The sequence below is a fragment of the Myodes glareolus genome, chromosome 1 (genome assembly GCF_982192425.1).
Source record: "Myodes glareolus chromosome 1, mMyoGla1.1, whole genome shotgun sequence".
NCBI lineage: Eukaryota > Metazoa > Chordata > Mammalia > Rodentia > Cricetidae > Myodes > Myodes glareolus.
Window position 1 is genome coordinate 27,049,000 of NC_142026.1, and position 21,382 is coordinate 27,070,381.

Sequence of the window (21,382 nt, forward strand, 5' to 3'; positions counted from 1 at the left end):
AGGGTGAGTCTCTGAATAGAAGAGCTTTTGGGTATTTAAAGGGTACAAATTCATAAAAATAGAGATTAGAGGCAAGAACAGGAGATTCCTAAGCAGACTTGAGTTTATCTAAATCAATGTAGCTTAATATATAGCCATGTGTCACTTAATAATGGGAAGAATTTCTGAGAAATGTGTCATGAGGTGAGTTCTTTATTGATTGACACTGTAGAGTGCTCTGCCCCTAAAGATTCCAGTTATTGGGTCACTCACTCACTGATCATATCAGCCTATGTGATGTTTGTCTTAACGTGGTCCATCCTATGTTAAAATGTTATCATACGTCACACGAATGTGTTCTCAGGATGGAGTCTGATAAGAAAGTGAAAAATTTAAACACATTTGCTAGAGATCACATAGGAACAATGAAATGTGGCATTAGGGGAAATGTGCAAAATCTATAAAAATAGATGAAGAGAGGGAAGACAGAAATGGAAAGATAGGGCAGCAGTCAGCAAGAGAATGTCAAATCGATGAACTCCATAAATAGATGCATGGTGTAGAGACAGCAGTGTGGGAAGATGGTGCTGGAGACGGGAAAAGGAGATGGGGCCAGGTGAGCTGCTCACAGACATTGGCAAATCTTGGAGGTGCAAGCATGCCCACTCTTAGGCAGTGACTTGATACTCTCTCAGAGTCCCGCCTATTCACATCAGGTATGAATTCAGGTCATTACCAACTGTCTTTCATGTTTTTTTCTCTTTAATGACCCAGAAACCTTCTTTACAATGAGTGGAGGAGGCAAATCAGAAGTACAGAAGGTGACACAAATTTCTTTTCTCTTTTAATTAATTAATTTTATTTTATGTGCCCTGATGTTTCACCTGCATGTTTTCTGCGTGAGGGTGTCAGACCTCTGGAACTGAAGTTGTGAGCCACTGTGTGGGTGCTGGGAACTGAACTCAGGACCTCTGGAAGAACAGTCACTGACCTTAACCACTGTGTCATTTCTCCAGCCCCAGTGATGCAGATTTCAATGACCTATTTTCTAAGTAGCTTTATTTCCATTGTCACAGAGAAGAACCTTCATTCCTTTTACCTCCTTTCCTGTTCACCAATCTGTCATCCATGTACCAACCCAGCCATCTAGTTATCCATCTACTGCTGATCTATACATCTACCAATCCATCTATGCACACACCCACTGACTCACCCACATACCAATCCACCTGTCAGTCTGTTTACTTGTCTATTCGTCTGTCCATCTGTTCATCCATTCTTTCAACCATCCATCCATTCATCTTTCCAACCCTCCATTCTTTTCTTTTCTCCCACCCCTCCCCACAGATGGCCAGATTATGTTTAGCTTTTGAATTGTTTTCAGGAGACACAATCAGGACAGAAATCAAAATTCAGCCTGGTTGAGATTTTCTTGAGTACAGATTGTACATCAAGAGAGGGAAGCTGAGAACTCCAGATGGAGCCATCAAATCTGGGGCTCTGAGTGATTACTGGTTTTACCTAAATAGACATGGAATCGTAATATCACCATTTTGGGTACAGTACTGAGGAGGATTGATCCCCTTTAGCTACTTTCCCTTTGGTTGGGAATGGGGAGTACAACTGAAATTGATAAAACCCTTGGAGAAGACCTTTGAAGAGGACTTGGCAAGGTCCTCTTCTTTGTCCACGGTGAACAAGACCTTCCTATGACATGAAAGGATTATAAAACAGAACATGCAGAAAGGGCAGAAAAGAAAGGTTTAGATTCAAATTTAAGTTGGAAAAACCAAAAACAGCAAGTTAACTAAAGAAAACAGACTGAACTAGAGAAATGAGAACAGTGTGTGTGTGTGTGTATGTGTGTGTGTGTGTGTGTGTATGTGTGTGTGTGTGTGTGAGAGAGAGAGAGAGAGAGCTAATCTCAATTATAAAACAAGGCACAGAGTTTAAAATGTGGCGAAAATTATGTAAAGGGAAGATGCTAATAGATGCTAATAGGGGAGTCATCAGACCTACACACAGAGAAAAGATAAAGAAGAATGAACTAAAACCCAGTAGAAGGCCAGTTAAATGTCATGTGCTCTCAAACTTGATGACCTGAGTTTGATAAAGAGAGCTGATTCCTGTAAGCTGTCTTGTGGCCTCCATGTATGTGTCATGGTATGTGCAACACTCTCCCATTCCCATATAAATACGATAACAACAACATCTACAACGTAATAATAACAATAAAATTTTAATTCAATTGAGAGCAAAAATTATCTTCATGGAGAGAGAAAACAGATTGAGACACTGAAGGGCCTAGCCAAACCCAACTCTTGACTTAAGGTGAGCATGCTAACTGTGAGTTTTCAGATTATTGTTGCTAACATTTCAAGCAGCCTTGGAAAATGTGCAAGGGTGATCAATCTCTCCCAGGCACTCTTATCTGCTCCCATCTGTAATTCCCAAATACAAACCCCAACTTGCCTGTCAGTTTCCTATCTGCAGGCTTGGATGTCTTCACGCAACTCTCTCAGAGACTCCTCTATCCAGATGTTCTCCAAGAAGATGCTTGCACAGTTGCCCATAGTGTCTGTTTTGGCAGCGGACCTGCCTTCTTTGCTGGTGTCTCTGTCTCAGCATGGGTTGTTAGTGACTGCCCCTCACCAGTGTAGCTCAGTCTTCCACGTATCACCCCTGTCCATCTTCTCCCTTTTCCAACAACAAAAAAATCATATCTCTCTCTCTCTCTCTCTCTCTCTCTCTCTCTCTCTCTCTCTCTCTTGCTCTCTTATTTTAATTTATATTTATATGTATGAGAGTTTTGCCTGCATCTATCTGTCTGTCTGCACCACATTCTTGATTGGTGTTTAGGAGGACAGAAGAGGGTGTCAAACCCCTTGCCTCTGAAATTGCAGACAGTTGTGAGTTTCCAAGGGACACTGGGAATTGAACCTGAGTCTTCTGGAAGAGCAGCAAGCACTCTTAACTACCGAGCCTTCTTCATAGGACCCCCCTCGACATCAGATCTCTTGTTTTTACCTTACAACTTCAGAAACAGTCCTTAGTCTCAGATGCCTTTCCTCACTCAGTCTTGCTCCATCAAATGCATTGTCTCCAACTCTACAAGACACTCAGACATGCAGGTGGCACACCCTCCTCTCCCCTTTAGTTCAACAACTTCTTGCTGTCATAAGAATTCTGTTCATTTTCCTCCCTAAACTTCCCACCTTCCTGTCTGCCTTTCTTGTTCTTCAAGAGAATAGATTGTATAAAACTTTCTTAGTTACTTTGACTCCCTGGTTCTTCTTGGACCCTTTGCCTTTTTGTGTGGAACAGGGAGAAAAGCTTGTGACTCCCGTTTGGAAGAACCCGATTCTCAGGAGTAGACTATGTGGATGCTTTGTTCATGTTGATGTAGTGGCTGCTGGGGAAAGACGGTGCCTTGCTCTACTCACTTTTTGTATTGCACAGTAAATGTTTCCATTTTGATCCCTTGTCCTCCTTATTTTCTTATAGTCCATTAGCTTCCTGGTTCTCACCTGAGCAAACTGAGGTCCCCCTGCATGATTTGTTGTATTCTTCTTTCTTTTTAGCCTCTTGTATTCCTGGAAGTTCCCAAATGAATGATGAACAGACAGAGGAGGTACCTAGCCTCCCACAATGCAATGGAGGTGAGTGAGCCTTTACTTACCATTTAGCTAGTGAAACTGCAAGAGAGAAGTTGTCTTCTCCCCTTTCCTTACCCCCCTCCCTTACCCTCTTCTTTATATTCTCAGAGAGAAGAAACCATAGAGGTAGCAATGGGGGTCAGAAATAAAGGGGAATGAGGTGTGCAGGAAAGGAACAAATTGGTGGCCAATGTTCTGCCTCTGGTGACCTAGGAGTCATGTCAGTCTCCCCTTCAGAGTCCCAAAACAGAGACCTTCATTCTAGGAGACACTAAGCCAGTTTGACTTTCCTGGTTGTCACTGGTCGCTTGCCTGCTGTGTTTTTCCTTGGCTGTTTAAATCTACTGAGTCTTCCATTCTTTTCTACAGAGGGAAGTAGTTCTTGTGAACGAATGTTTGATGAACAAGAGCCCCAGGATGACACACCCTCTTCCCCACCAAGACCTGAAGCAGGTGAGCAAGGGGAGTGTGGTGTGGTCTGCAGGGTTTTGGACACTGAATTCTGAGCTGGTGTTTTCTACTGCATTTGTTCTACACACATCATGATGAAGAGATGTTCATGCCTTGGCTATTATTCTTCATATTTGCCCACGGCATTCTGGGGAAAATTCAGGGAGGAAAAAATGTCTTGAGAAACATCATGAAGGAATATTATTTGTGGTTATGTACTCACATATCTCTTTAGTAGGAATCTGCGGGGCCAGACAACACTCTTTGCCTTTGTCTTTCCACAGGACTAAGGTCATACTATATCAAATCCATAGGACAATTTCTTGCTCTCATTTCTTATTTTCTATGGAAACTAGGAAGCTTATAACTTATAACTTCTATGCAGGCTGATCATTTTTGTTGTTTTTTTCATAAACTTGCTAAAGTGCTCAAAGAAGTTGGGAGAGTTCAACTGTTAAAGGCTAGGCTCACAACCATATATATACTACAGGCCCATAGTATCTGGCAGACTTTTCCATGAAGCAGGAAATTTCAAAGTCAGTTCTGCCTATATTGGCAGTTTGTCAGTCACGTTCTTCTGTGTCCTGCAGAATGTCTGGCAGAATCTTTCGTGAAGCAGAAACCCCAAAGGATCATCTCACCTTTAGGCAAGTTCAGCAGTCATTTCTCTGTGGGTACTGCATGTCCAGTTCATTGAGCAGTCCAGACAAGAGCAGTTTCTTGTCCAGTTGGCTAAACAACTCCATAAGGAGCCTCTTTGATGCCCATCTTCCTCTTGAAGTAGCTTGTACTGCCAGAAGCAGATGTGTCTCATTGTCATGAAAAGTTCTAAGTTATTAAAACATTTTAAATGCCATATTCTGAAGGTCTCTGAAAGATTTGAAGAATACCTATCTAACTGAAATATATCTCTATACATATAGAAAATCTAACTAACATGACTACAAGCTTATAGTCATGTACTATATATATAGTACATTATATATAATATATAATATATTGGTATATATTATATAATATAATAGTATATATAATATACTATTATAGATGAGTATTTATTAAGTTATATTTCTTACTTATGCATTACATTCTTAAATGAATTACATAAACACAATACCTTAATCAAGGGCAGAAATCTACAGTGTAACCAAATTTACCTTAAATTTGTATCAATAAATCAATATCCGTACCAAAGCAAACATTCATCTCTATAGCATATCCCTCTTTAAATGTAAACAAACAATTATGAACAATATTTGGGAATATGGGCATAGTTCTGTCCATACTGCTTCTTGCTGTTTGTGGGCACTGTTAATCAGGTCTTCATGCTGCATTCTGTGTGTTAGGTTTATCTCAGTCAGCAGTCAGGTGAAATAATTTTTTTTGGAGGGGTGTTTAAGGCAACCTTCAGGGGGCTCTTGTTTCATCAAACCACACCAGTCTGGAAGCAATCTAAAGGTTCTCATCCTCTGTGGAAACAAGAGAAGAACCTCTTTTCCAAAGCATCATATCCTTAGACCCAAATTTGGAAGTCATGATACCTTTATAATATCCATGCTGGTTTAGCTTAGCAGCCCATACAATGAAATGTCTCTTTGCACTTAGCTCATTCACAGTCAAAAAAATAAAGATAACACAATAATATATACATAATCCAGACGCTCTTTGAATTTTCCATTTTTACATGACTTATTTTTCTCTACTACTTTTAATTCTTGCCTATCTGTACTTTGTCTCTTTAAAGACTTTACTCTTTTTTAAGCATTAACTTTATTTTGTGACTCTCTATACACTTTTTCCTTATATATATACAAATTTCTCAAAGAGGAAGTATTGTATCATCTGACTGATGTAATTTAATGAAACCCAAAGTTGATAAGTATTTTTCACGTTATTTGGGCACTTTCCCTACATTCTTTGACACATATGCAATCCTGTCTTCACTTTATTCTTAAAACCCTTAGCACTTTGTCAAGGGAGGAATTGTTAGAGTTGTAATTCTCTAGAAGTTTCTGGTCTGTTTCAGAACTTGACAATGACAAGGAGATCAGAGGTCAAGTTTCCAGATGGTCTCGCCTGGGCTCTAGGTGGTTAGATTCCCACAATCTAAACCCAGAGTTTATGTCTTTGCCTACTCAGGGGAGCCCACAAGGGTCCATCAGAAAGAGGTTTTACTTAGCAAATAGGGTTGCTTAAAGAGAGCAGAGGAAAAAAAAACATCACAGGGAAGTAGAAAGCATGAGAATGTAGTTTTGCATGAGATAGCAGAGTCCCAGAAGGATAGTGCTAGGAACTATTAACACAAAGGCAATGTAAAATGTGGTGCATACTGCAGAGGTTAAGAGGACAGTAAACGCTAGGGAGAGAAAATCCAGAAAGCTAGTGAGAGGCACAAAGGCCTTCCCAAGCATTGTTGAAAATGGAGCTGCTAGGAGAAATAGCTACCACCTAGTGTTAACCGAGGAACAGCTATGCTTGTGAGTCCTGTCCTCTCCTGGTGGGCTGGGGCTGGCCAGGGGTGCACTTGGCCACGGCATCATGTCACCTCCCAGGGCCACGTCTGGAGCAGAACCTGCACCTCTGCTGCAGCAAGGCCACGTCCTGTTCCCTCTGAATGAACACTTGTAGAGTATATGTGCAAGCATCGGACTTATCAATTGATGAACCTTCATAAGTGACTGTAGGGGACTAGCTGGTTTCTAGTGGGTGAGTAGAGTGTGGCTGTCAGAAGCATGACAATATGACTGGTCGTTTGGCTATACAAATCCGTTTGCTGGACTCACAATTAGGATTATTTTGGTTACTTCTTCTTTATATGGTTAATGAATAAGGCATCTCCCTAGGAGTATGGGAACCTTTAAAGATTACTTTTTTAAAAAAAATTACGTGAATGCATGTATGTTTAAGTGTGATTTTGTGCAAGTGAGGAGCTCCCAGAGACTTGAAGAAGGTAACATATCCAGAGCTAAGTTACAGGTGGCTGTGACCCACATGCTATTCATTATGGGAACTGAACTAAGGTCTTCAGGAAAAGTAATATGAGCTCTTCACTGCTGAGCCATCTTTCTAGCTCTGATACAGGAATTTCCAGTTCTTAGTTTCTCCTTTAGGAAGTCCGTCATTTGAGGCTTGCCAGAGAGTATTGTTCTTACCAAAATTACCTTTTCTGTAAGAGGACACTGAGTACAAAATTCGAAGTCTCTTCACTGAGTAAGAGTTATAGGTCAGTGGTTTGAAAGAATTGTGTCTGCGGATAGGGATAGAAAAGAGAAGTTAAAATATTTTTAACTTAAGTTACTTACTGAAAATACTTTTTCATAAATTATCTTTTGATGTTATTATTTCCCCTTCCCCAACCCATCTGAAATCCTCTCTATATCCTTACCCATACAACTTCATGTTCTTTTCTTTCTTTTTTTCTTCCTACTTTCCCTCTTTCCCTCCCTCCCTCCTTTCTACCCTCCATCTCTTCTCCTCTTTGTGTGTATACACGTGCATATCTTGTTTTCTCTCACAAAATCAAAACAAACACACAAGACAAAAAACACAAAAGAAAGCTAAAGAAGCACACACAGAAATGGTGAAGTCTGTGTTAGCCAACTACTCCTGACCACAGGGCCTGCCCTGGAATGTGGTTGATATACCCAGTGCCACTCTGCTGGGGGGGGGGAATGATTTTTCCTCTTCTAGCAGGTATCAATTGCTAACAGCTTCTTGGTTAGAGGGAATTTGTACCCACTTCCTGATCTCAGTCCTGGGAGCAAAGTTAGAATGCTAACTATTCTACTCAGAAGGTAGAAAACTGTCCAGAGTTTCCAACTCATAATAGAGTTGTGGCCATTACAGAATCATAATGATTGAAGGTGATTCCAGAACAAAGCCTGGCTAATAGCCACCATCACTCATTGCTTTGAGGCAACTAGACAAGCTGTGGCCATGAGCAACAGGCCCCTGATGTCTCTCATGGTTTGAACTCATAGCCCTAGAGTCTGGCTGTTGGGGGAAGCTGTTAACTCATTCCTGGCTGCGCAGACTACAAAATAACTACTCAGAAACTATAATAGTTTCAATACTGTTTGGCCAATAGCTTAAGCATATTTATGGCTAACTCTTATATCTTAAATTAACCCATTTCTATTAATCTGTGTATTGCCATGTGGCTGCGGCTTACCAGCAAGATTCTGATGTATCTGTCTTCTGTAGGTGGCTACATTTCTTCTCCCTTACTCTGCCTACTCTCTCAATATATCTCTTCCAGCCTGGCTTTACTCTGTTAAATCATTGGCCGAAAGCAGCTTCTTTATTAACCAATGGCAGTAAAGCATATTCACAGCATGCATTACTTTCCACATCACCTCCCCTTTTCTGTCTAAATACAAAGGAAGGTTTTAACTTTAACATAGCAAGATTACATATAACAAAACAGGTATCAAGCAAGAATTATAGTTACAATATTTATATCTACTTTATCTCTTATCATAACTAAGAAAAACTATAGCTATTCTTCAACTCCATCAAAGACTCCAGAAAGATATAGTATTACCTAAGTAAACAGAAGTGTATTGTAAGCAATTTCCAAAACTCTGGAATTGACAGAGACATCTTGCAGCCTGGACAGTCACCCAAAGTTCTTCTTTAATGTTGCGGGCACCCATCTTCAGCCTACTGGCCCATAGCATCCGGTGGACTTTTCCATGAAGCAGGAAATTTCAAAGACAGTTTCTCCAATACTGGCAGTTTGTCAGTCACTTTCTTCTGTGTCCTGAGGAATGTTTGGCAGACTCTTTCATGAAGCAGGAACCCCGAAAGACTGTCTCACCTTCTTTAGCCAGCTACAGCAGTCATTTTTCTGTGGGTCATGCAAGTTCAGGCAAACAGTTTAGGCAAGGGCAGTTTCTTGCCCAAATGTTTAACAAACTCATCAAGGATCCTCTTTGATGCCTATCTTTTTCCTGAAGTAATTGTTGCTGCCAGGAGCAGATATTTTTCATTGTCATGAAAAGTCTAAGTTCTTAAAACATTTTAAATTCCATATTCTGAAGGTCACTGAAAGATTTGAAGAATACCGATCTAACTAAAATATCTCTATGTATTTGGAAAACCTATCTAACATGACTACAAGCTTGACTATTATAGATGATTATCTATTGACCTATATTTTATAATTAAACATTGCATTTCTAATTGAGCTGCACAAATACAATATCTTAATCAAGAGTATATATATAAATATAACAAAATTGATCTTAAATTTGTATCAATAAACCAAGATTCATATCAATGCAAAGTATTGATCTCTATATCATCTACCCCTTTAAATATAAACAAACATTTATATATTTTAACAATCAAACAGAATTAAAGGATTAGGATAATGTGGGTTATTCCAGTATAAGTAGTTGATAAAAGAGTATTTTTAAATCCATGAAGGTCTTCTCAGTTCTTGTCCTCCTGAAGAACAGCTCCAAAAATCCAACAAAATCTACCATAGGGAGATCATGTCAGAAATTATTGAGTTTCACTTTCTTAAAGGCCTAGTGAATTGTAGAAATCATTTTGCCTTGTAATCATTGTGTTCGAGTCATTTTTGGATACTATAATTTCTTTGGCTGATAGAGTGAGAAGATAAAACAGACTTTCACAAAACTAGAATTCGTCCTTATAAGTTTCTTCTCTGCTCAGTAACTTCTGCAAGGAAGTGACGTGTGTATTGGAACAGAGACGACACGCAAATCTTATTCATTATTTAACAAATTATGTTGCAAATACATGCTTAACTGGACATCCATATGTGATCTCAGTACCACAGGTCAGATTTCTGGACATGCTCAGTTTAGCTCCCTTATCAGTCTTTCCAGGCTGAAATCACCATGTCAGCCAGGCTGAGCTTTTCTCTGAAGGCTTTGGGCGAATTCCTACAACCAATTTTATTCAGCTATTTATTTATTGACTTATTTATAAAATCCAGCCCCTTGTGGTTGTAGCACGGAGATGACAACTTTGCTACTGGTTGTTACCATGGATCATTCAGCTCCCCAGAGCTGCTCATTTTCTCCGACAGGAGTCACCCTCCATACTGAAGGAAGCAGGAGGTTCTGGAACCTTCTGCATGCTTCCACTCTCTGATTTTCTGTTTTGCTACCAGCTGGAAAAAAAACCTTCACTGCTTGTAAAGGGCTTATTTGATTAGACCAGGCCTATCCTGAGGCCTACTCTCTTTTAAGGCCAGCTCTGCCACATGACCTAAGCTAAGCACACGATTAGTAGCTTATCACGTTCACAGTTTCCAAGAGTATGGAAAAAGCTCTTAGAGAACCATCTTAGAATTCTACTTACCACCAGAGAGCTCAAGACACCCTATAGAAAATAAATGTCTGGATGAGCCACTGATTTCTCAAGCAAGTGACATTACAGGGTTCACCAAATAAAAGTAGACCATGAATGTGCTAAGATGAGAATGTCTCTCCTTTAGAAGAGACAGAGAGACTACCATGATCAGGCACTTTGGGGATGGGCTGAGGACCTGCACCACACCTAGGTAGGGGCTGGTGGCTCAGACCAATTATGCAGGCACATGTACAGGCGAACCTTTCCAGACCTCTGAAAGATGTCTGTGTTTGCTTAACCTGGAGGTTCATTTTGCAGAAAAGTCTCAACCTCAAGCTTACAGGGGTTTGTCAAAGAATGCAACGTTCTCCAGAGCATGGTCTGGAATGACAACTACTAGGTGGGACATGGGGACACTGGAGACCTCCTCTCTTGTTTTATAGAGGTACTTGACAAACATGTGGAGTTCCCCCATTGTAGAGTGGAATCATTAGTGAGCTCCTGCCGTGGATTAGGGGCTTGAGGCAGAGTCATTGTGAGAGTACAAGAAGGAAGTGAAAGTTCTGTTATAGGAGACTGCGGCTCTGAAAAAAAGAACCCCATGATAAATGGAAAGAGGATGCTTGGTTATAAGGGTGAAGAGTGTGTTGCCATGTGTGAAGTACTGGGGTTCTTGAGAGAAATAGAGGCTGAAAGGGGACACGTGATTGATTCCATGACAGTAGTTGACTCACGATTGCATACACAGTGAGAAAGAGGACTTATTTGACAGACTGACAAGCTCCCACATGTCTGTGAATGTCCCAAGTTAGGGTAGGACCAAGAGTCTTTGCACAGTTTGGCCCCTGACGGGTGGATCCACATTCATTAGCTTTTGAGAATGGCTTAGGTTGGGGACGTGTTCCACTTTTGTTTCTGTCTATTTGGTGTGTGGGTGGGTGGGGTCATCATCTTCCAATGTTCATAAAGAATCAGGAGCAGACACAAGATAAAAGACTTTAAAAGTTAATGAGATGAAATGAAGCAAAAATAAACACAGAATAGTTGCTAAATACTGTACCTACAAATCAAGGCAGCAATTTGTTTTTTTTAAAAAAATTATTTATTTATTTTACATACCTACTAGAGGTTCCCCTCTCTCTTCTTCTCCCGTCCCCTCCCCCACCTCCTTTCTGCCCTACCCTCCTATCCACTACTCTTCCATCTCCATTCAGAAGGAGTAAGGCCTCCTATGGTAGTCAGCAAAGCATGGCACATCATGTTAAGGCAGGATCAAGCGCTTCCCCCTTGCATCAAGGCTGCGTGAGGCATCCCACCATAGAGAATAGGTTCTAAAGAGCCAGCTCATGCATCAGGGACAGGTCCTGGCCCCAACAAACAGATCAAACTACACAACTGTCACCCAGATGCAGAGGTCCTAAGTTAATCCCACGCCAGCTCCCTAGCTGTCAGTCCAGTCTCTGAGCTCCCACAAGCTCAGGCCAGCTGTCTCTGTGGGTTTCCCCATCATGATCTTGATGCTCCCTGGATAGCAGTTTCTTAACATCAAATTGCATATGCATCTTTACCTAACCTAACTCAGAAACAGCACAACGAAACAAGTTGCTGTTGAAACCAAGTCACTTGACAGTGGTTTACGAACACTGCACCTGAGCTGTGTAGAAGAGGTCTAGAATTTACATTTGTAGGACACTCCCAGCAGGTCTTCAGAGGATCTTGGTGGGAACACCATACTTAGAAGTGAGATCATCAGTCCCATGTCTGAAGTGAAATGCTTGCTAATTGAAGGCCCTGGCGGGAGTGGGAAGAAAGATTGTGTTCAAAGCACATGGCTTCTAGGCCACAGCTAGGTTCACCTGGAGCTTAAAGAAGAAGGTAGTTCAGGGGCATAGACTCTACAAAGCAGAAGTGCTTAGCATAGGCTGCTATGGAGACATCAACCCAACGTTTGGAGGCTGATTGCTGCTGATTGGCTGGAATTTAAATTTGTATCATTGTTTCTGATTGGCTAGATTTCATATGCATCTTTAGTGATTAGGTAGTCATTGGCCAATTTGGGATGGGTTTGAAACTGGTAAAACTAGCAAAAGTTATCTTTTACTATTTTCAAAGAACAGTTTTATTTTTTATCACAGAAGATAAGAACTTTGAAAATCTCCTTACAACTACATGTAGCAAATTAAAGGTGGAAAAATGGAAAATAATGTACATTGTGGAAAGAGATAGCTCCATTGGATTCTGGGTGTGACTGCTGCAGCAGATTTTGTTTGTTTTTGAGTTTTTGTTGTTTTTCATTTGTTTGTTTGTTTCCCCAGAAAATAGCTTCCTCGTTCGTTCAGAATCTACCTTGCTGTGCAGTCAGAGAGCAGTGGGGGCTCTTATCTGTCTCTGTCTCAGGATCCACAGACAGTAATGCTTTAGTCAGGGTTACTAGCCAGAATGCTCAATCACCGGGTGAAGAATGAAAGGGACTAGAAGAGCTTGCTTCAAGCCTGCTGTTCCATGACAGAGAAGGCGCCTGTGACCTAAAATAATCACACAGATGCTGTTATGATAAAGGGGGCAAGACAGGAGAGCAAAAAATAAAAAAAGAGGAACTGAAAGTCAGACAAAAGGAGAATGTAAAAAACATTTTGGAGGAAAAAGAAAAGGCGGTGGTTCAGTTAAGATATAAAAAGGCCATGTGTCAGATGCTTGGGATGACAATAGAAGACCCCAGTTTAAGGCTAGCTTGGGCTAGAGTGAGTTTAAAGCCATCCAGGAAAATCAGTTGGCACCATGTTTAACAATGAACACAAAGAAAATATGTGAGGGTGTAACCCAGTGGTAGACTGCTTGCCTAGAATGGATGAGGCTCTGAATTTGGTACCCAGTATTGCAAAATTAAATAACAAACAAACTGATACCAACAATTTTGGCACAGGAGCAGAGCAATCCACGAGTGAAAATGAGATGTGTTCCTGTGTCATGTGTTCCCCAGCATTCGTGCCAGAGAACCCGGAAGCAAGGATGGGAAGCAGCCGTACAGGTAACTAACAGACAAGGCTGCACAAGGTTGTGGGTTAGGCATGGCTGAGTGAGTGCCACAGGATCCAGCTTGTGGTCCAGTCCATCCCTGAATCCAGTTCTTTGCACTTGCCCACTTGGAGCTGGAGAGAAGCAGGAACCCTTTGTAAAGCCACATTTGGAGTCAGTTGATCATATGTGGATGAAGTAGAAGCAATGCAGTCTTAAAACCGGTACTTACCTTGTCTGATACCTTGATGTACAGAATTGCACCCATTCTTCCCTGTCTACCAAGACAGCAGCTAGATAATGGAGTTGCTTTGTCATGGCCTTAGAAAGGACCTGATCAAGTATGAGCCCGCTGCTGGTGAGGAGGAAAGAGTTCAGGCCAACTCTTCTCAACCCAGTGTGCATTTCCAACCAAGACTCCTCAAGTGTGTCGAAGAACTAATCAGGGCTTGCCCAGAAATTTCCCCACAAAATTAGTATTTTATCTGTGCAAAAAAATATATTATGATTTAAAATGTCCCACTGGGGATGGGGGAGTCAAAAATGGTCAGCGTCCTCCCTGGATTCCCAGTTCTCAGTTCAGCAATCTTGAGTTCTTCTAGAAGGAGGAAAGGAATGATGATTCGAACACTGATGTAAGCAAAGCCTTTGGAGTATCCTAAGATTTGTAATTTCTCTTCATTATTTCTTACCTCATTGCCATTTATTGTTTTCTAGATACCATGGAGACTGGGAACAACCCTACTGTAAGAAAATCCAGGGGGAAGAGAAGTAAGGAAACGAATGAGAGTTTATGTGCTTTTGGTGTTGCTGATAAGTTATTTACTGCTACAATTATTATTGTTATTGTGTGTGACAATGGGGTAGACTGTGGTGACCTCACCTGAGTTCCTCCTTGCCCTTGGAACCTGTAATCCTAACGACAAAGACCTCCTACACAAATGATTAAGATAAGGCCTTGATTGGTGGGGACATTGCCTGACTGTTGGTGTAGGGGCAGCCACTCTGATTTTATGGGTCTGAAGAAGTGGGGAACCTACTTTAGGTGGTGGCGCATGCCTTTAGTTCCAGAATTCAGGAGGCAGAGGCAGGCGGATTTCTGGGAGTTTGAGGCCAGCCTGGTCTACAGTGCAAGTTCCAGGACAGCCAAGGTTGCACAAAGAAGCCCTGTCAGGAAAAGCAAAACAAACAAACAAACAAAAATGAGGAACTTTTCTTAAATACAGAGGGAGGAAATGGCTGTGGAGGAGTCCTCAGAAGGATGCAAGACTGTTGGGTCTGAGGATGCAGGAAGGGACCAAGGAAGTTGGGTGACCTTGAAGACCTGGAAAAGGCGAGGGAATAGGTCTTCTCGAGGAGCAGATGAAGGGTTGTGGACACTTAGACTTGAGACTGGTGAGATACACATCAGATATAGAACTGACATAATTGTTAAATAAACTCGTGATGTTTAAAGCTACTAAATGTTTGGTAATTTGTTCTCAAAGAAGTAAAGAGTAGTACATATTTTGGAATAGTGAGGAATTATGTAACAATCTTCATGACAGTGACAGACCACATATATGAGAGCGGTCTCATAAGATGGCATTACTGTGCAGGGTTGCAGTTGACTTAGTCTGTAAGTACATTGATGGTCACACAGCGAGAAGATTCTAACAACACATTTTTCAGAAGGTACCCCATTAATACGCAAAGAATGAATTTGCTGAAAGTGAAATATAGCCCTACCATATTCCTAAATATTCAGAAGTAGTATTGAAATAAGGCAATGAGGAGAGACTGAAGAATTTGTTTGTCATTTGTCTTTTTTGGACAGGGTTTCACTGTATAGCTCTGGCTGATCTAGAGACTGATGTGTAGACAGATCATGTTGGCCATGAACTCACACATCTGCTCGCCTCTGCCTCCTGAATATTAACATCAGAGGAAAGCCTCACTCAGTTGCTGGGCCCTTGAGGAGTAATTTCAAATTACTCAAATTAGAAAAGTCTTAGAATGCCCCCAAGCAGTGAATTCAAAGACTCAGGAGGAAGTGGCAAGCACTCTGGAGAAAACCTACATTCATTTAGTTCATATCCTCTTGATATTTGACCACATGGTCATTAACTAGGGCTCAATGTCCTTTGCAGTTCTTATTTAAGATAAAATTTATAGTGAAAGGCCCAAATCCTAAGTACACCCTTTGATGAATCCTGCTAACTGCATTATTTTTACAATAAAAACCTGATGGAGGGGCTGGAGAGATGGCTCAGTGGTTAATAGCATTGGCTGCTCTTCCAAAGGACCCAGATTCAGTTCCAAGCACCCACATGGCAGCTCACAACTGTCTGTAACTCCAGTTCCAGGGGACCTGACACCTTCACACCAATGCACATAAAATAAACAAATTACGTTTAAAATGTCTTATGGAGACACAGAACACAAACAGGAGCCTGCGAAGGTTCTCTTTGTCCTTTCTGCCCCCTACCACATCAAGGGAGTCACGTTTTGTTCCAAGATGACTTGATTTAGGTTGATTTGCAAGTGCTTTATAAGTAGGATTTCCCAACATGCTCTTCGCTGTGAAGTTTCCCTCCCTCCACAGAATGACTTTGCAATTAACTCACAGTGAGGAACACAGTGCCAGTTGGCTCTTTTTATTGCTAATGAGTATATACATTGTCTGAATAGCCCAAATTTGTTTGTGAGTTTTCTTCGACGTTTCCCACTTGGGATATTATGAAGAGGCTTTTAGGAGCATCCTTGCAGAAGCCTCTCTGAGGCCCCGTGCTTTCATATTCTTACAGGGTAGAAGTCTTCTTATCCCTCTGCCGAGATCCACAAGGACTGTGATCCGAAGCAGGCCATGTAGATGCTGCACACACAGGTCTCTGTTGGAACAAAGGGCATGGCATGCCGAAAGTCCCTGTCTTATAAGGCAACGGTGGCAAATGTGACCTTTTCCCTGTGGCATTTAACAAAGTTTATAAAGTATAATTTCTGATTGTCTCTGACATCTCTAAAGTGAAACTCTTTGTTTCTGTAAGGGGGAGATATGTGGAATGTCTGGCCTTCACACAGGTCCTGAGAAAACACGTCCCTAAAAAGACACGTTTATAATAGTTGGGTACCTCTAAACAAGACATTCTGAAATTACTAGGTGCAACCGAGAACAGATCATGTGACAGACAACAAAACCCACTTTAAGAGTTTATTGAGAGAGAGAAAGACACGTGCACAGGCCTGAGGAAGTTGGTGCAGGAAGAGAGAGTTGGACATGCGTGGAGGACGGTTAAAGGCTGCCTAGCACATGCGCACAGGGGCTAACGTAGTTGCATCATGAATAAATCATGTGACCACGCTACACATAGGTCACGTGGGGCTTGAGGGCCCTGGGTGGCTATGTTAGTTGCCTGAGCTCTTGGTGGCACATGCATGGCCAGGGAACCTGGAAGTGCCAGCACTTGGGGTGGCTAGACATTTTGTCAAACTGCTGGGGGATGGAAATGATAGCATTTCACCTTTCGTTTATTACAAAAATTTGGTGGGGATTGGAGGTAGCCGATGTGGGAAATGGGGTGTTGGATCTCTCGAGGCTACTTCCTGCTGGCTGGCGGGTGTCAGAGAATTAGGGTGCTTGGCCACATCTTGGGGTAGTTACTTCCGTGTTTTCCAGGCCCTGTGTAACTGTCTGGCTGGCAGTTTGGACCTGAAAAGATGCTGGCAAGGTAGAATATTATGTTTAGAAAAATTTTGATCCTGGTGACTGAGGGAGGAGGGCCCCAAGATATAGGATAGAGTGGGGTTCCCCAGGCTTCCAGAGATGGAGGAGGGGGTTTCCCAGGGGTCCCAAGACCAGAGAAGAATTAAATGATTCTTATTCTGGGTGACCAGGAAAGAGTTAAATGATACTTACCCTAAGCCAGTCTGGTCAGTTTGAAAGACCCCCCAGAGGGTGTCTATAACACTTGGAGACCCTTGCCCAAGAACCAAGTCCGAGTCACTGGATGCAAGAGCAAGAGGCAATTTTTATTGTTCTCACAGGGCCTGTGGGTGCAGAAGTCATGTGGAGGACTGAGTGCCCCGGGCTGGGTTTGGGTCCAATTTGGCTCTCTGGAGCTTATGACAATGTTGAAATTTATAAAAAGATAAATTTTAGACACATTAAAAACTCATGGTTATGATAGTATAGTTTTGGGATAGAAAATTATTGATAATTGTATAGTGAGAGAGGAGGGAAGAGAAGAAAGGGGAATTATTAGACCTTTTAATGTTTTACCTGAAGCAAACCTTAAGGCACTTGTTCCTTTTACCATCATGGTATTACCTTAATATCCAGGAAACACTGCTGTAGTCAGTGATAAACCTATTATGTCAAAAATATTTTGTGAGTCTCCCTTTGGAATTTGGGGTGCGAATGTCCCCAGATTGTTACTGTTTTTTTTTTTTTTTTACCATTTGGGCATCTGACAGTCTTTGCACTTCCAACTATTTAATGATAGTCCCTGTAACAACAGCTGAGTACTTAACTGAAAATTTAAGTATGACATTGGAGATACAGAGAAACTGGTAAAGCAGACAGGAGAAAGAAGAATAAAGGGATAATCAGAAAGGAGAACACATGGGGTTTCTGGTACAGGAGAATTAAGTACGGTGGTGAGACTTTATTCTTCTAGAACTGAACTGGAGACAATGCAACTGATCTTGCCATCCTCTGGAACTTAAGGGAACAGGGCCCTGTTTGAGTTACCATATAGGAGGAGAGGGTGTTCTGAGCTGGAAGAGTAAAAGGTTTAAGGTGAGACTGGTAAATCCATTGAGGGAGGTCCTTGAGCTTGGCAGCTGTGGGAGTCATGAGAATTACTTTATAAAGAAGCCTTAGGAGAAAGGGGTGAGAGGTGTTGTTCTGGGGGAGAGAAAAAGAGCTGGTCCCCAGTTTTAATTGGAGGTGGGCAGGGCTTGGCACATGGTTGAAGTATGAGTAGTCAGTAAAATCCCACAAGGGGGAACAATTAGGGTAAGCAGGTAATCAGGGATGGTGTAATGGTTTAGGTGAGAGGCTAGGAGTCAAAACCAGCCACCCATACATGAGTTCAAAGGGTGAGATGGAAAGGGATCTTTAGGGGAGAGGCCAGAGCCTGAAGAGAGCCAGAGGCCAAAGCTTTACCCAATCAAGGTGATGTTCCTGTGACATCTTAACAAGAGTATTTTTAAAGAAACGGTTAGTTCATTCTACCTTCCTTGAGGTCTGAGGATGGTATGTGAATGAAAATGTCAGGGAATGCTAAGAGCCTTAGACAAAGTTTGAGGGATCTGGGCCATTGTCTGACTGAAGAGAGGTTAGAATTCCAAACCAGGGGATAATTTCCCAGAGAAGGACATCAGAAACTGTCTGGGTCCACTTGTTAGTGGTGGGAAACACTTCAATCCATCCAGACATTGTATCTACCAAAACAAAAAGATATTTAACCCCTCTGTCTGTGACCATATGAGTAAAATCAAGCTGCCAGTCAGTTCCTGGAAGGGAGCCCCTAGCCTGGTGGGTGGGAAAAGGGAAGCTACAAGATTTGGACTTGGGATCTGACTTTTGACAGATTTTACAAGATGCAGTGATATTTTCTAAGAACTTGTAAGTTCTTGGGGGTGGTTTGGAGGTGAGCCTTGATGAGGTGAGACATGGCCTGGCTATTAGGATGAAAGAGCTGATGTAGGTAGGACAGAATTTGTCGAGTGTCAGGGGGTGTCTATGAGAATGTGGGTTGTACTGTATGAACCCCCAGAAGTGATTGAAGTAAATTTGGGCCCCGGAGTGCCGATGCCCTGGCTGCTTGGTCAGCTTGGTTATTTCCCTTAGAAATAATGGAGCTGTTGGTCTGATGAGACCGACAGTGAATAATTCCTATAGCTTTGGGAAGATGGGAGGTCTTTAACATGTCCATAATGTGGCCTGAGTTAGTTGTAGATCCTCCTTTTGCTGTAAGAAGCCCATGCTCCTTCCAGATAGCTGTGTGGGACAGGAGAATATGAGAGGCATATTTGGAGTCTGTAACATTTAAGGATTGCCCCTATGCCAACTGGAAGGCACTGGTGAGGGTTATTAATTCACTATGGCATAGCCTGCTCTACAGGTCCTCTTGTATAAAAAGGAGCTGCCATCCGTGTACCAGGTATAAGTGACCTGGACCAATGTGCCTTCCTGTATATGTGAGGGGTGGGGTAGTAGTTCCTCTAAGGTTTCTATGCAGGAGTGAGATGGGAAATAGTCAGTATTAGGTTGAGGTAGGAGATTTGAGATATTAAGGGGTGGGCAGCATTGGAAAGTGAGTGTGGCATCTTCCACTAGTACCACCCAGAGGGAAAGAACTCGGGAAGGAGGTAAAGCTTGTAAGCCTTTGTAAATCAAGAGATGGGACAGGTTATGGTGGGAGAAGATAGCGATGGGTGACCCAAAGGTTAGTTTTTTGACTCACAAATAAGGAGCTCAGCAGCTGCTAAAGCGTATTTGCAGGGTGCCCAGCACCCAGTGGTAAGGTCTAGCTTCTTTGACAGTTACGCTACAGGTGCAAAGGAAGGTCACAACTGATGCCATAGGACCCCAAAGGCATATCCCTCCTTTCGTGTTAATGGCGAATCAATGCCACATCAGTTAGGTTTTAAAGGGGATATTTATTTTGGGGGGTAAAACTTACATATACACAATATTAGGTTAGGAAAGGAGCCTAGTCACTGGAGCAGGAGCCGGACCAAGAGGCCGAGCCGAGGCTTGTCGCTCTTCGTTTAAAGAGAAATATACCACGCCCCAGTGGGCTGGTATTTCAGCGGCTATTGGCTGATGGAGCAGAAGGCGCTCCGCAGCACTGTGGACTTGTGCTTCAGCGACTATTGGCTGAAGCAACGGAAGGTACTCCCGCAGTATTGTGTTACATAGAGGGAGAAAGGATGAGTTAGGTCTGAGAGATGGAGAGTTGGAGCCTCGATAAGGGCCTGATGGAGTCTCTGGAATGGGATGGGGGAGTGGCTCATGCAGAGAACCGAGAACAACCTTATATAAGGGGTGGGCAAGGAGAGAAAAAGAGGGAATCCAGGAAGACAAGAAACCAGCTATTCCTAGAGATGACAAAATCTCCCCTACTTTAGAAGGGACTGCAGGAGACTGGATTACTTTTTCCTTGTCTAAGGTAATAACTTTTTGGGTTGGGGTAATAGTTAATCTCAAGTAAATGACCTGAGAGGTAGACAGTTGGGCCTTAGAAGGTGAGATTCTATAGCCCTTTTTGGACAATAGATTCGGAAGAGCAGAGGTAGTTTGACTGATCTCTAGGGATGGACTGAAAAGTAAAATATCATCTACATACAGTATGAGTTTAGACTTAGGGAGAGACAGTGAGAGTAGATCAGAAGCTAAAACCTGGCCAAATAGATGTAGGTTGTCCTGAAAGCCCTGGGGCAGGACAGTTCAGGTGAGTTGTGTGGAGAGGTGAGTGTTAGGGTCAGTCCAGGCGAAGGCAAAGATATCTTAAGATTGAGAGCTGAGAGGAATAGAGAAAAAGGTGTCCTTGAGATCCAGAACCTGGAGGAATAGTAGAAAGAAGTGTGTAAGGATTAGGTACTGCAGGATAAAGTGGGACCACTGCAGAATTAATGAGCCGGAGGTCTTGAACCAGGCTATAGACTCTGTTAGGCTTTTTTTAATTGCAAGTATAGGAGTGTTAAAAGGAGAAGAGGTGGGGCGAAGTCGCTTATTTCTTAGAAGGTCAGAGATGATAGGTTTAAGTCTCCTAAGACTCTGGAGTGAGAGTGGGTACTGAGCTTGTGTAATGTACCTGGTAGGATCCTGTAATTGGGTGACAATAGGGGAGTAGTGTCTAGTAACAGAGGAGTTTTGGTTGTCTCAGACTTGGGGGTCCACCTGAGAGGAAAAGACACACTGAAGCTTGGAGGTTGGGAGGCTAGGAGGAGGCAGAGAGGAGTTGTTG

The 21,382-nt window shown here is 42.2% G+C and overlaps 1 protein-coding gene across 1 annotated transcript in view; it reads left to right on the forward strand.

Annotated features, from left to right (window-relative positions):
• Positions 1 to 21,382, forward strand: part of LOC125416392 (nuclear body protein SP140-like protein) — a 61,851-nt gene that overhangs the window by 8,686 nt on the left and 31,783 nt on the right. Inside the window, exons 5-8 of the mRNA XM_087905015.1 lie at positions 3,561 to 3,638; positions 4,005 to 4,088; positions 13,336 to 13,440; positions 14,145 to 14,198. Of these exons, the coding sequence (XP_087761141.1) occupies positions 3,561 to 3,638; positions 4,005 to 4,088; positions 13,336 to 13,440; positions 14,145 to 14,198 (321 nt within the window). The remainder of the gene's footprint in view (positions 1 to 3,560; positions 3,639 to 4,004; positions 4,089 to 13,335; positions 13,441 to 14,144; positions 14,199 to 21,382) is intronic.